General features: G+C 43.1%; 1 protein-coding gene across 5 annotated transcripts in view; it reads left to right on the top strand.

The window, feature by feature from the left end:
• ABCB4 (ATP binding cassette subfamily B member 4) overlaps positions 1-12,906 on the top strand; it is a 76,403-nt gene that overhangs the window by 58,107 nt on the left and 5,390 nt on the right. For all 5 annotated transcript variants that reach the window (XM_070470112.1, XM_070470103.1, XM_070470129.1 and 2 more), the window contains 5 exons: positions 3,716-3,816; positions 5,331-5,471; positions 8,718-8,874; positions 10,364-10,561; positions 12,209-12,415. In XM_070470112.1, the coding sequence (XP_070326213.1) occupies positions 3,716-3,816; positions 5,331-5,471; positions 8,718-8,874; positions 10,364-10,561; positions 12,209-12,415 (804 nt within the window). The remainder of the gene's footprint in view (positions 1-3,715; positions 3,817-5,330; positions 5,472-8,717; positions 8,875-10,363; positions 10,562-12,208; positions 12,416-12,906) is intronic.

Here is a 12,906-nt window from a genome sequence, read left to right as displayed (position 1 = left end):
GATTGATTTGTTACAACATGCATGTTTTGATAATGTTAGTGCTCCCTACAACTAATAGTGGTCAATACTGAGTTTGAAATATCTTACTGTGTCAATGCCTAGAACTTGAAAATGGGATAATTAATGTAAAACTTTTAGCATCTAGAAAGTGCTATATTCAGAGAATTTCTGAGCTTTCAGAGCTTGTTTTACCTTTTACTTGGTACAATGATGCCATTGTTAGGACAAAGGTTACCCCTGTTTTACAGATGAAGAGTCCTTAAGGCAGAGACATAGAAGTGTATTGTTTTAAGTAGACAGTCCTGTTCCTCTTGGTTGTGATTTCTGTAGTTAAGCTAGGCAGCCACCAGAGGGCAGTAATGCTCAGATTTGTGACTCTAATTGTAATAGCAATTGGGCACACACTTACCTTACTTTGAGCCAGTTATTGTTCTAAGTATTTATATGTTCCAACTCATCCTCACAGAATCCTATGAGTCAAGTACTAATGTTTTGCCAATTTTACAAATGCGAAACTCAAGAATGAAACAAATTAAAGGCATGGCTGGGATTCAAGTCCTGGTGTATTTCAAAGTTCTTTACTATATAGACTCTTCATATGGGTTTAAATGTGTCTAAACCTACATTTTATTTAGACTTACATGTATTTAAATGTTAAATGTAGACAACAACCAGGAATTTTTTTTACCCTTACTTATGTAAATATTATGCTATACTGAAACATTAAGAGATGGAGAAATAGTGAAAATTGTGATGTAGTTTCTACAGCACAGCATTTGCAAAGCCTTTTCACAGACAATACTGCCTAGGCCTTAATACGGTTATGGTTACTCCAGGTGGGGCAGACAGCATGTCTCGCTCATGGGGAAGAAAAGCAGTCAGCATGATTCCCAGACTTCAGCTCTCATATCCAGAGTCCTGCAAGACCCTCTTGGCTGCTGGCTGTGGCTTCTTTATGGCATCATGTCCTTGTTTGTCACCACTGAAAACCACCGCACAGTGTTTGTTCCCTTTCTCCCGAACCCTGCTGCTTTTCACATTTCAGAAGGGAAATTGTCATTTTTCTTAGACCAGTTACATGGAAGAAAACATCTTAAATCTAGTTGATAGAGCCTCGCTTCTGTCAAAAATGGCCAATGACACTGAAAGTAGCCAGGGTTTTCTGGCAGGAGTAGGGCTGTTAGGATGGAACAGCTTGGCAAACAAAATGCCATGTTGGATCATCCGTCCGGCCTTGTTGCCACTCGGTATATCATACTGGAGAAGATCCCCCACTTCTCTGGCCCTCATTTTTCACTTATGTAACGTGAGACATTGTACCAGATAATGTCCCAGGTTCCTTTCAGCTACTACTCTGTGTCATTTCAGGCATCAGAGGCTGAACAACTCACATTGAGCCGTCTGAAATATTTTTAGTAGCTACTCTAACCTAATAAGGGTTTTTTTTTTTTTAATGAGAGGTTAGAAATTGTAAATACTAATTATCAGCAATTCAATCATATTTCAATTTGGTTTACTCTGTCAACTCCTGATTAACCCACAATGAGGGTTGAAAGGTCTTGGAATCTCTGCCACCGTCCCCGCCCCCTGCCCTCTGCTCTTCTACTGTTTTTTGGTGTTGTTTTAAAGTTCTCATTGACCTGTGTGCAGATTAGTCATGGTTCAGGAGCATGGGGACTTGGGATAATTTCCCATTTTCATTTTCCAGAAAAGGCTTAGTAATGAGGGCGTTGGTTGCTGGACTGGGAAGAGGGGAGGGAGGCTGTTGAGTCGCCCTGCTGACTCAGGCCCTGCCTGCTGACTGAGATAAGGAGCCTACTGAACCAGAATGAACCCTCGAAGCACTTAATCCAGGGACCAGCAAACGATAAGTTGGGTGGAAAGTCCTAACAACTAGTTTCTCCTTGTGTAAATTACAAAGCAGGGAAAGTAGGAGGGCATAATGGATGAAGAGCAGGGACCTGGTACCAAACAGCCTGGTAGGGAACCCTGTCCCGCCTACTCATGAACTCTGGAGCCTTCGTTCCCTCACCTGTGCAAACAGGAATCAGAACACGGGCCTCACAGGCCTGTCACATGAGGTAATATCGGGCACAGAGTAAAAGCCGATCTGTGTTCTCTATTCAGGGACTTCCAAGAGGGGTTAGCGGTGGAGAATCCACCTGCAATTCGGGAGATGCAGGAGATGCGGGTTGGGAAGATTCCCTGGAGGAGGAAATGGCAACCCACTCCACTGTTCTTGCCTGGGAAATCCCATGGACAGAGGAGCCTGGCAGGCTACAGTCCATGGGGTCACACAGAGTCAGACACGACTGAGCACATTCTCTATTCCAGCTGTGATTACCGTTAGATGTTTCATTTGTAATAAAGATAAAAGGCTCTTCAGCTTGAAGTATTGAATATCTTTCTTTTATCAGGTTCCAGAAGCTGAGAACTGAGATAAAAGTCTCCAACCTAAGATTTTGTTTTAGATTTTTGTCTCATGGTCCTTGTGCCAGTGGTTTAGATGAGTCAACTGCAGAACTCTGATTTAGGCTAAATAGCACAGTCACAGACAGTTAACTTCAGTCAGGGGTGGTTTAGCTGTCACAGTCAGAAAACTGCTCTGGTGGGTTTGGGTCAAAGGGTTTGCGTGAGGGGAACACCGACAGCTGATGGTAACTGCAGGGTCCCCAGCAGCTCCTCTCTTAAAGCCACTAGCTCTCTCGTCTCTGAGTCTGTTCAGACATTTGTTCTGTTCCTCAGTCGCTGAATATTCAGGCCAGCTCCCTACACATGCTCTGGTGACCTTAACCTCTGTATCTGCAGGCCCTCCCAAGTCACAGAGTTGCCTTCAAGTGCAGAAACTAAATCCAAGTGGCCTAAATCAGTCAGATGTCTGTCCTGGTTTTATCATTAAGGCCAGGTCGTAGTGTTTACAATTGGAATGTTCTCAAATGAGGATAAGCATTTTCTTTCCTAAGAAGCAGTGTGCCTTAGGGAAGAAATGACTGCGCCTTCAGCAGGCTCTTAGAAATCACTTGGGGTCTCCCAGGTGGCTCAGTGGTAAAGAACCCACCTGCCAACACAGGAGACATAAGAGATGCAGGCTCGATCCCTGAGTGCGGGAGGTCCCCTGGAGGAAGAAATGGCAACCCACTCCAGGATTTTTGCCTGGAGAATCCCATGGTTAGAGGAGCCTGGTGGGCTACAGTCCATGGGGTCTCAGAGAGTCGGACACGACTGAAGGACTTAGCATGATTATCTCTTCTAAGATCCCACCCTACAAAGAAAGCAAAGTCATACAGGGTTTTGACTAAAGCCAGTCAAGTAACTGCCTGGTGGCAAGACTGGGAACAGAATCTGGCTTCATGTCCAGACCACTGTTCGTGCCCTAAGCTGATCTGTCTCTCAGCCTAGTACATAGGAAGGCTTGCCCACCATACATAACAGCGCAACCAGTGGTGCTTTGAAGATGCCCCAGGTTTCTCACAGAGCTTGTCTTGAATAACACATTATGCCCATGCTATACAAACTGAAGGAACTGAAAACTCATCAATGGAAACTTTGGAGTTCTTTGGACAGAGCCCTGAGACTTATATATATATTATATATATAATAAATGCATGTATATTTATCATTTATTTCAGAAGTAGTATTATTTATTATTTCAGAAGCATTTATTATTTCAGAAGTAAAAGCCCCACTTCTAATCAAGGTCTGTTCTATGTTACAGATTGCAACAGAGGCAATAGAAAATATTAGGACAGTCGTGTCCTTGACCCAGGAAAGAAAATTTGAATCCATGTATGTTGAAAAACTGTATGGAGCTTACAGGTAATGAGCATATGATTGTTACTAAGAACCTAGTATTATTGATTGCAATTTTTAGGCTGAATTTTTGATTGCAGTTTTTATTCTGCTGCAAATAATGATATGATTATAAGGATGGCCTTTTTTCAATAATTATCTCACTGAAAACAAGTAATTTTTTGATGCAGTTGGACTATAAGATTGGATTTTTACATCTCTTATAAAATAGCATGATTGGGTCTCTGAGAGCTAACAGGAACAGAGGGCTGCACAAGTACTTTTTTTTTTTTTTAATCAATGCAGGCAACATAAACCACCCATCTGGTGATTCAGGGTAAACATTCGTTAAGGCAGTTGCTCAAGCCTTTATTTTCTTTGGATTGTGTAAGACTAAACCAAAGATGAGACTTGCTTTGGGGTTAAAGTGTTTCTGTTGTTTTCTGGATGAGGGCCAGATCCATCCTATCCTGAAAACAAAGACACAGTCTGTTTCTCTCCTTTATTCTTGAGCAACTCAACAAGTCTCCAGCATCTGTTTGCCACTTGTTTCCAACTAGGTCCTTTTCTCATGAATGGATATATTTTAGCACTAAAAGACCCAAACACAAGCTGAATCACAACTTTGTGGACTAGAACAGTGGTTTTGAACACTTACATATTTGGACAGAGATAGTTGTGAATTTCTCAGTGTATCCACCTTCTTAGCTATGTATACTTCATGTAGCAACATTTTTCTGTCCCTTTGATGTTTGACATACATGTCAGTAGCACTGTAAATTGTTCAGTAACATTAAGTATTGTAATACTGCTTATAGCACAGAAGTCAAACTAGCCAAATAAGTAATACTTTGAATTTTCCCTCTTACCAAGTGCCTTCCTTCTAATCTGAAAGTAAATAAATTACTGTTCTTTTGGAGGATTTAGAATAATGAAGTGTAATAAAGTAGCAAAACTAGTAGTAGAGGATAGCATGAGGTCTAATTAGAAATGGTGTAGAACAAATTGTGCTGGGGCTGGTGGGATCCAGTTCCAGGAAGAAGTTCTGATGTGCCTGACCCTACTTTTCCAAATCCAAAACATGAACAGAGTATAATCCAAAACATAAGAGACTATAACTAGTCACAGAAGACGAGATAATGTTAGACAATCGAATTTAGATCATTCAAACTTCAGTCTTAACTCTGACATCCTTTATTTTTGACACAACAATCATGTTTATATCATGTGTTGAAGGTCTGAATTACTAGATATTCATGTGTAATAAGAATAGCAACTATCATTTGAACATCCACTGTGAGCTAGGTACTGTGTTAGACATTTATATTGTGTATTTAGATCTCAAAGCAGTTTTGTATATCCTGGTTATCCCCCTCTTACAAATCAGAAAGCTGATATATAGAGAGGTTAAATCACCTCCTCTGATTATAATTGGGAGCAGAACTTAACAGGTGGACTAAACTTAGAAGCTGTGCTGTGTGTATAACCCAGTGTTAAAGAGACTGAAGAGATGGTTACAGATATACTAATCTGCTTTTCAGGAATTCTGTGCGGAAGGCACATGTCTATGGGATTAGTTTTAGTATTTCACAAGCATTTATGTATTTTTCCTATGCTGGTTGTTTCCGATTTGGTGCCTATCTCATCGTAAATGGACACATGCGCTTCAGAGATGTTATTCTGTAAGTAATTTTTTTTAAAATTTATTGACATTATTCCATAACAGAGCTTCAGTAGGTCTATGCAAAAGTTTGTAGTAGGATGAAAAACTAATTTATGATGAAGCCAGAGAGTTGAATCTACTCCAAAAATTGGACGTTGTTAGTACTCCAAGGGTAGTTTCATTTGTCAAGTGGACTGAATTCAGCCAAGCTAGTGTACACAATCATAAACCAGACTTCTAGTAATACATAGAAGGACAGGAGGATAACCAGTATTCTCAATGTGGAAATAAAACATAATTAGAAAACTTCAAGAGGTTAAATAGCTTACTATTTATGGGCAACCAACGATGGCCTTGCCAGTGGGATAGGAATGCATGACTGAAATCTGGGAAAGACTCTCTTCGCTAGCCAGACCTGGGATGACCCTGCCCACTCTTGCCTCTTAGCCTTCCTATTGTCTTGGTTTCCAAGGCTAACCAATGGTCTTTCAAAATATGCCAAATACATTCAATTAGGTTGCAGTCTAGTCTTGCCAACGGGAAGCTATTCTTTTAAGATCATTTGGCATATTTCTGGTGTGATGGGATGATTTTTAAAGCAGTAGCAAACAACTTAAAAAAAAAAAAACAGGGTCAAGACAGACAAAGTGAAAGAGTTTACAAGCTGTTCTTTTGTTTTCATCCAAAATTAAAATAACCATGAAAAAGGAATATGTATCTTTGCATCAGTCAGGATCCTAGCAGGGACAAATGGTTTTGCAAAGTACGGGGTCTCTCTAATTGGGACAGTAGCACTGACATATATAAATTACCATGTATAAAATAGATAGCTACTGGGAAGCTGCTATAGAACAGGCAGCTCAGCTCAGGGCTCTGTGATGACCTAGGAGGGAGGGACGGGGTGGAGGAGGGAGCTCAAGAGGGCGGGGATGCATGTCTACTTAGACCTGACTCACACTGTTGAACAGCAGAAATTAACACAACATTGTAAGGCAATCATCCTCCAGTTAAAACAATGAAGGTTCTGTTTTTAAAGGTGTGAGATGTATCGAGGTCAGCAGTGCCTAGCTAGGAACCATCAAAATGTTCAGTTCAGTCGCTCAGTCATGTCCAACTCTTCACGACCCCATGAATCGCAGTACGCCAGGCCTCCCTGTCCATCACAAACTCCCGGAGTCTACTCAAACTCATGCCCATCGAGTTGGTGATGCCATCCAGCCATCTCATCCTCTGTCGTCCCCTTCTCCTCCTGCCCCCAATCCCTCCCAGCATCAGGGTCTTTTCCAAGATGTTACTTAAGCCTAAAAGGCAAGAAGAGGGAGGGATTTTCAGAACCCAGCATGCGGTCCGGGGGGAACACCACAACTATCCACCAGAAAAGGGGCCAACACAACAAATGCCCTGGCCCCTCTCCTCCAGCCTCCATCCCTACTATGCTGGTCCTTGCCAAATGCCATCAGGAGCCAGAGGAACAGGAAACCTTTCGATGCAGACCCAGTAGGTCAGCCTCTAAGGCACAGAGGAAGGTGGATGGTGTCAGGTGGAGATGGAGAGTAGAAAGTGGTTTCAGAGAGACAGATGCAAACAGCCAGTTGGGAATTACCACTTGGAGTATGCATACTGTCTAGAAAAACACCATCGAAGAAATTGGCCCTGCTTTTGAAAGCTATCTTATTTTTATCTTTAAAATGTTAAATTCTGGGTAATTGGAAGATAGCCTTTAAAGTCTTTAATATTAAGGCTGCATGGCAGGCTCTATAGGAAGGTCAGGCAGCTAGCTATGGGTGAGCTGTTCATCTCTCTCTGAAAATTTGATTTTTGGTAATCAACCTTCTCACGTATTTACGTGAATACTCTACCCACCATCCCCAGCCTCGTGTACTTAAAACAAACTTTAATAATTAGGTTTACACTTTGCTGCACAGCAATAATTAATGCAATCTTGTAAAATCAATTATACTTCAATTTTTTAAAAAGAATTTAAAAATAGAAAAAAATTAACTTACAAGCCAAAACAAGAAGCCAAGTGCCATGATACCCAGCCCAGAATTATCTAATCCGTATCAGGGTACAGAAGCAAAGCAGAGACAATTCAGTGCATGGAGTTTGATTCAATTTGATTCAGGTTTTTTCAAGCTTGTGGAACTTTAGTCTCACTTATTTGAATGTAGCTCAAAGAGACAAAACAATACAAACAGCTTAAAAAAAAAAAAACTTAGAAGTTTGGGGGAAATTTTTTTTAAGTTCTCCATTATTATTAGAGATCTTCCTACCCACCTCTTTCTTTGGGGAGCTCTGATGCCAGAAGTAAATAGCTTTGTAAATGGCACTAATTGTAAAGAACCCACCTGCCAATTCAGGAGACATTAAGGGATGCAGTTTCAATCGATGGGTCAGGAAGATCTCCTGGAGGAAGGCACAGCAACCCACTCCAGTATTCTTTCCTTGAGAAGCCCATGGACAGAGGAGCCTGGTGGGCTGTGGGGTCACAAAGATTCGGAAACGACTGAGCGACTGAGCATGCACACGCAGATCTCAAGATCTTTAGTTCTTCCTAGATGTTATCATCCATATCTATTCTCTTAATTGGAGAATAGACCTTTAGGTTAAGAGGATTGCTTTTTGAGGGTTGTAGCAATAGATATTTTACTTATAAGAGAAAAGCTGTTTGTAGTAAAGGCTTATTTTGCCTAATAAGAATTCTTTAAGCATAGTGCCGATGATTATCATTTGCCCAGCGGAGAGGTGGGGAGTGGGGGTGTGGAAGCCACTGTCTGGAGGTCAGGGCTATAGAGTCGGGAGAAAGTCTCACTCCTGATCTGGTCCTGTTCAAGTCCCTTCAGCACCTAGAGCTCCAGTTCCCTCAACTCCAAACAGGGTAAGCAGCTAATCGGTAGAATTACCTGAGAATTATCAGTAGAATTATCACAACTCTGATTCTCTGATCAGCAACTTCTGGAGAGAGAAGGACTTTACAAAGTTCCATGAAATCCAGGAAATGAGAAGTCCTGAAGGAAGTCAGAGCATGCTTAGTTGTAGCCAACTCTTTGTGACCCTGTGGACTGCCACACGCCAGGCTTCCCTGTTCACTCTCTCCCAGAGTTTGCTCAAGCTCATGTCCATCGAGTCGGTGATGCCATCCAACCATCTCATCCTCTGTCGCCCCCTTCTCCTCCTGCCCTCAGTCTTTCCCAGCATCAGGATCTCTGCCAATGAGTCAGCTCTTATATAAACTAATTTTCAAAATTCCTCTGCTCCCATCTAGGGTGTTCTCAGCGATTGTGTTGGGCGCCGTGGCTCTAGGACATGCTAGTTCCTTTGCTCCAGACTATGCTAAAGCCAAGCTGTCTGCAGCCCACTTATTCAAGCTGTTTGAAAGACAACCCTTGATTGACAGCCACAGTGAGGAAGGCCTGAGGCCCGTGAGTTCCGTGCTGTCTCATGAGCACTTGGTTAACTTTTTCCTCAAGGTTTTCTGTCTGCTAGATCGTGTCGACTGGAAAAAAAACAAAAAGCGCAATGTGAGAGTTGTGAGTTAAGTTTTATTTGGGGCAAAATGAGGCCAATAGCCGGGCGACAGCACCTCAGAGAGACTGCTCCACAGTTTTCCATTTGATTTTACTGAAGGGGGTACCTGCCGTCAGGCACACATTTTGGCAGAGGTTTTCTGCTAGTCACAAGTAACAGATGTCTCTGCTAATGTTTTAGTGCTTTTCTAGTTATGAGAAGATGCAAGAAACTGGGTTCATAAAATTTTCTCCTGAAAATGTCTGTCTGCAGGCCTGTTCTGCCAGTGTTTTTCCAGAGCACAGGGTGCCTCATACCTGATCCCTGAACCCCTTTCAGGGGGTGTTGAAGGGTGTTGAAGGTCAGCGGTTGCAGCAGTTTGTGGCTTAGCCCTTGTAAATGAGAGGCAGATGTCAAGTGACGATCGTAACTGCAGGATAAATTTGCAGTGATTACGCTGACATTGACTTCACTAGCTTTGTGATAGTTACAGGGCTAATAATATTTGGCCAACTTTCCTGGCATTTTCAAATTTCATAGGGGGTTGCAAAGATTCTGAAGTTGAGCACATCAAAAGTTAAAAAAACAACCACCAAATATCCAGATTGTACTAGAATGAAATAATTTCCATGAAAATTGAGTCATTCCTGCAGGGAAGGTATGTGGCTTTAATTTTGTGAGTGGCATTAGCAATTGTATTTGCAATTGTGTTAGCAATTTGGCTTTCATCACCTGGTATAATGACTGTGTTGTAAATGGTAGGACAGCTACTTTATTCAGAGTTGGAGGAACAAGGATTTACTGTCTCCAAGCTTAGCTCTCGGTGTTCTTTGTATAATACAAGCAACTGCACATTCTAATGTGAAGCAGCGTGGGTAAAGAGATGGGGACTTATGCAACATTTTGGGGGCTTTATCATGTAATTCCTGTTATGATAAACTTACTGTGCTGAGTGAGTGAGTTAGAGAGGCCACAGGGCTTGAGTTAAGGGCTGTGCACCAAGACTGCTCTAAATCCCCACACCTTTGAGCCTTGAGCCATTGACTTGGCTTCCACTGCAAAATCATCATTTGGGAACACTAAATATTTGTCTTCATTGACACAGAAATTTTGAGTTTAGACAACAACGCTATGACTCTCTTTAAGCTGAACCCCTGGTTCCCATCTTCATTTTGTATATATGACAACTCTAAAATATGACTCTCTTTAACCTGTAGCCCTGGTTCCCATCTTCATTTTTTAACAACTTGCTACCAATACTAACTGGTGCCACCACTTGTACTGAACACAGATTTTATGTTACTCTGCTGTAGTGTCTGTTAAAGCTTCCTTGAATTTATACTTTTTATTCCAATGATTTATCAGACTAATTATAGTAGCAATATAAACATACCTATTTTTTAGGATAAGTTTGAAGGGAATGTGACACTTAATGAAGTCGTGTTCAGCTACCCCAGCCGGCCAAACGTGCCTGTGCTTCGGGGGCTGAGCCTGGAGGTGAAGAAGGGCCAGACGCTGGCCCTGGTGGGCAGCAGCGGCTGCGGGAAGAGCACGGTCGTCCAGCTGCTGGAGCGGTTCTATGACCCCTTGGCTGGCACAGTGGTGAGCATGCTTTCTGAGATCAGTAACCTGATTTAAGGCACTATCTGACAAGACCTATCATCTTAATGAAAAAAAGACCACATTCCGTGGATCCCAAACTGGCGCCCACAGTCAGACAAATATATGGGGACAGTAGGGTAGAATATGTGGAACTGAGTGGAGTTCAGAAAGGTCTGAGTGTGAAGTTGATCTGTACCCTGCCCTGGGCCCTCTGCACCAGCCAGATCCCCCTGCGAGAACACACACTCGCTTCCTGGGTTATAAAGGTAACCACACACTCCTACCAGAGTTCTGAGCAGATTCCCAGGACTCCCTCCCCTCCGTTCTGCTTGGCCATCTCTCTAACCCTGAACTTGAAGCTCTCTTTGATCCTTACCTCTGGGCCTCTCACATTTGGCTTTTAGCATTGATGTTGTTGGTGTCTAGCCCCTGGCCCTCTTCGAGCGGAAATGTGGCTCTTACCAATAATGCCTGCATCTCCCATTACCTTGGGATGGTACCCACCGACCTGGTCCAGGGAGCCAACCCCCACGCAGACAGTCACCAGAATGTTAAGCCTTCTTGAGTTGCTTCTTTGGGGGAAAATCTTACGTTTCCACTATTACAATTACCATGAAGATATGAATTTGGGCAAACCAGCTCACTGTGCTAATCCTCTGGTGGGGATTTCTTTCTTAAAAGGCCAAGGCTAGTTGGACTCGTGTGTATTTCTTCACCATGTCCTTTGCACTGTGGAAGCTGTATCCTCACTTAGCACATCACAAGGCTCCTCTAGAAGCATCAGGCCTCCTGCTTCCAGCAAATAAAAAATAAAACCACCACCAAAGATAAAGATGCTACTCTTGAGCTTATCCACTTTCAGTTGAACTCTTGTCCTTGTGTGTTAGTCACTCAGTCCTGTCTGACTCTGTGACCCCAGGGACTGTAGCCCACCAGGTTCCTCTGTCTATGGAATTTTCCAGGAAAGAATACTAGAGTGGGTTCCCTTTCCCTTCTCCAGGGGATCTTCCTGCCCCAGGGATTGAACTCCAGTGTCCTGCATTGGCAGGCAGATTCTTTGCCATCTGAGCCAACAGTGAGGGTAGGTGAAGACTGCTAGTTCTCAGGGGAAAGAGAGGTGAGGGGGCTAAGACAGGAGATAACCAGCTTTCAGAATGTGGGGCCCTGCTACGGACCTGCTTTTCTTCCTGGTGTGCCTGGAGATGGGGCACAGCGTCAAAGTGAAAAGGTCAGAGCTGTTTGGCGACAGCAGATACAAGTAGGACACTGAATTGCTTGCTTCTTTGTTAATATTAATAATTAATTTTAATTGGAGGCTAATTACTTTACAATATTGTGGTGAAGGCAGAGGGTGGTACACTTGCTGGATGAAGGCAGACAGGAACAGACAGAGTAATGTGGAAAGACAGGGCCAAATGTGCTACCGTTTTCCCAGGTAGAACAAGAAAGGGATGGCTGAGTCGCCATAAAAAAAAAATCTTTTTGTTGGCTGTGTGGGTCTTACAGTGTAAGAGCTTACAGGCTCTGAGGGTTGGTATTTCACAAGCTGCCGACGTCCCTGTGCCACAGTCCTCTTAGTAACTTGCTGTTCAGGTTTTTTTGTGGTTGTTTAAGTCATTCTTACAGTTTGTGGGGTCTGGTTTTCAGCTCCTAGATGGTCACGAAGCGAAGAAGCTCAACATTCAGTGGCTCAGAGCCCAGCTTGGAATCGTGTCCCAGGAGCCCATCCTGTTTGACTGCAGCATTGCCGACAACATCGCCTATGGGGACAACAGTCGGCTCGTAACCATGCCTGAAATTGTGAGCGCAGCCAAAGCAGCCAACATCCATCCTTTCATTGAGACCTTGCCCCACGTAAGTGAACTGGTGACTTCCTGGATGAGGTCGGAATCAACTGCAGACTGTGTTCCTCCTCCAGCAGGTCCCAGAGTTCGCCTCTGTACCAGCACTGTGACCTTGGACTACACACTGAAGTCCATGATGCCAAGTTTCCTTATTGGGAAATGGAAATATTAGTTGTGGTGTTTATCTTGTACTAAGGTCGTGGGAAGCAAGTGAGGCGATTGTTAAGTCGCCTCAAACTGCTGGTTGTGGGCTGCATTTGGACTGTAGCCCTGTCTGCTTTATCCCTTATGGCACTTTCTTTTTTTTTTTCCATTTATTTTTATTAGTTGGAGGCTAATTACTTTACAATATTGTAGTGGTTTTTGCCATACATTGACATGAATCAGCCATGGATTTACATGTGTTCCCCATCCCGATCCCCCCTCCCACCTCCCTTCCCCTCCCATCCCTCTGGGTCTTCCCAGTGCACCAGCCCCAAGCACTTGTCTCATGCATCCAAC

Source organism: Odocoileus virginianus, chromosome 1 (assembly GCF_023699985.2).
Source record: "Odocoileus virginianus isolate 20LAN1187 ecotype Illinois chromosome 1, Ovbor_1.2, whole genome shotgun sequence".
In the NCBI taxonomy this organism is placed as follows: Eukaryota; Metazoa; Chordata; class Mammalia; order Artiodactyla; family Cervidae; genus Odocoileus; species Odocoileus virginianus.
This window is presented reverse-complemented; position numbering and strand designations above follow the sequence as displayed.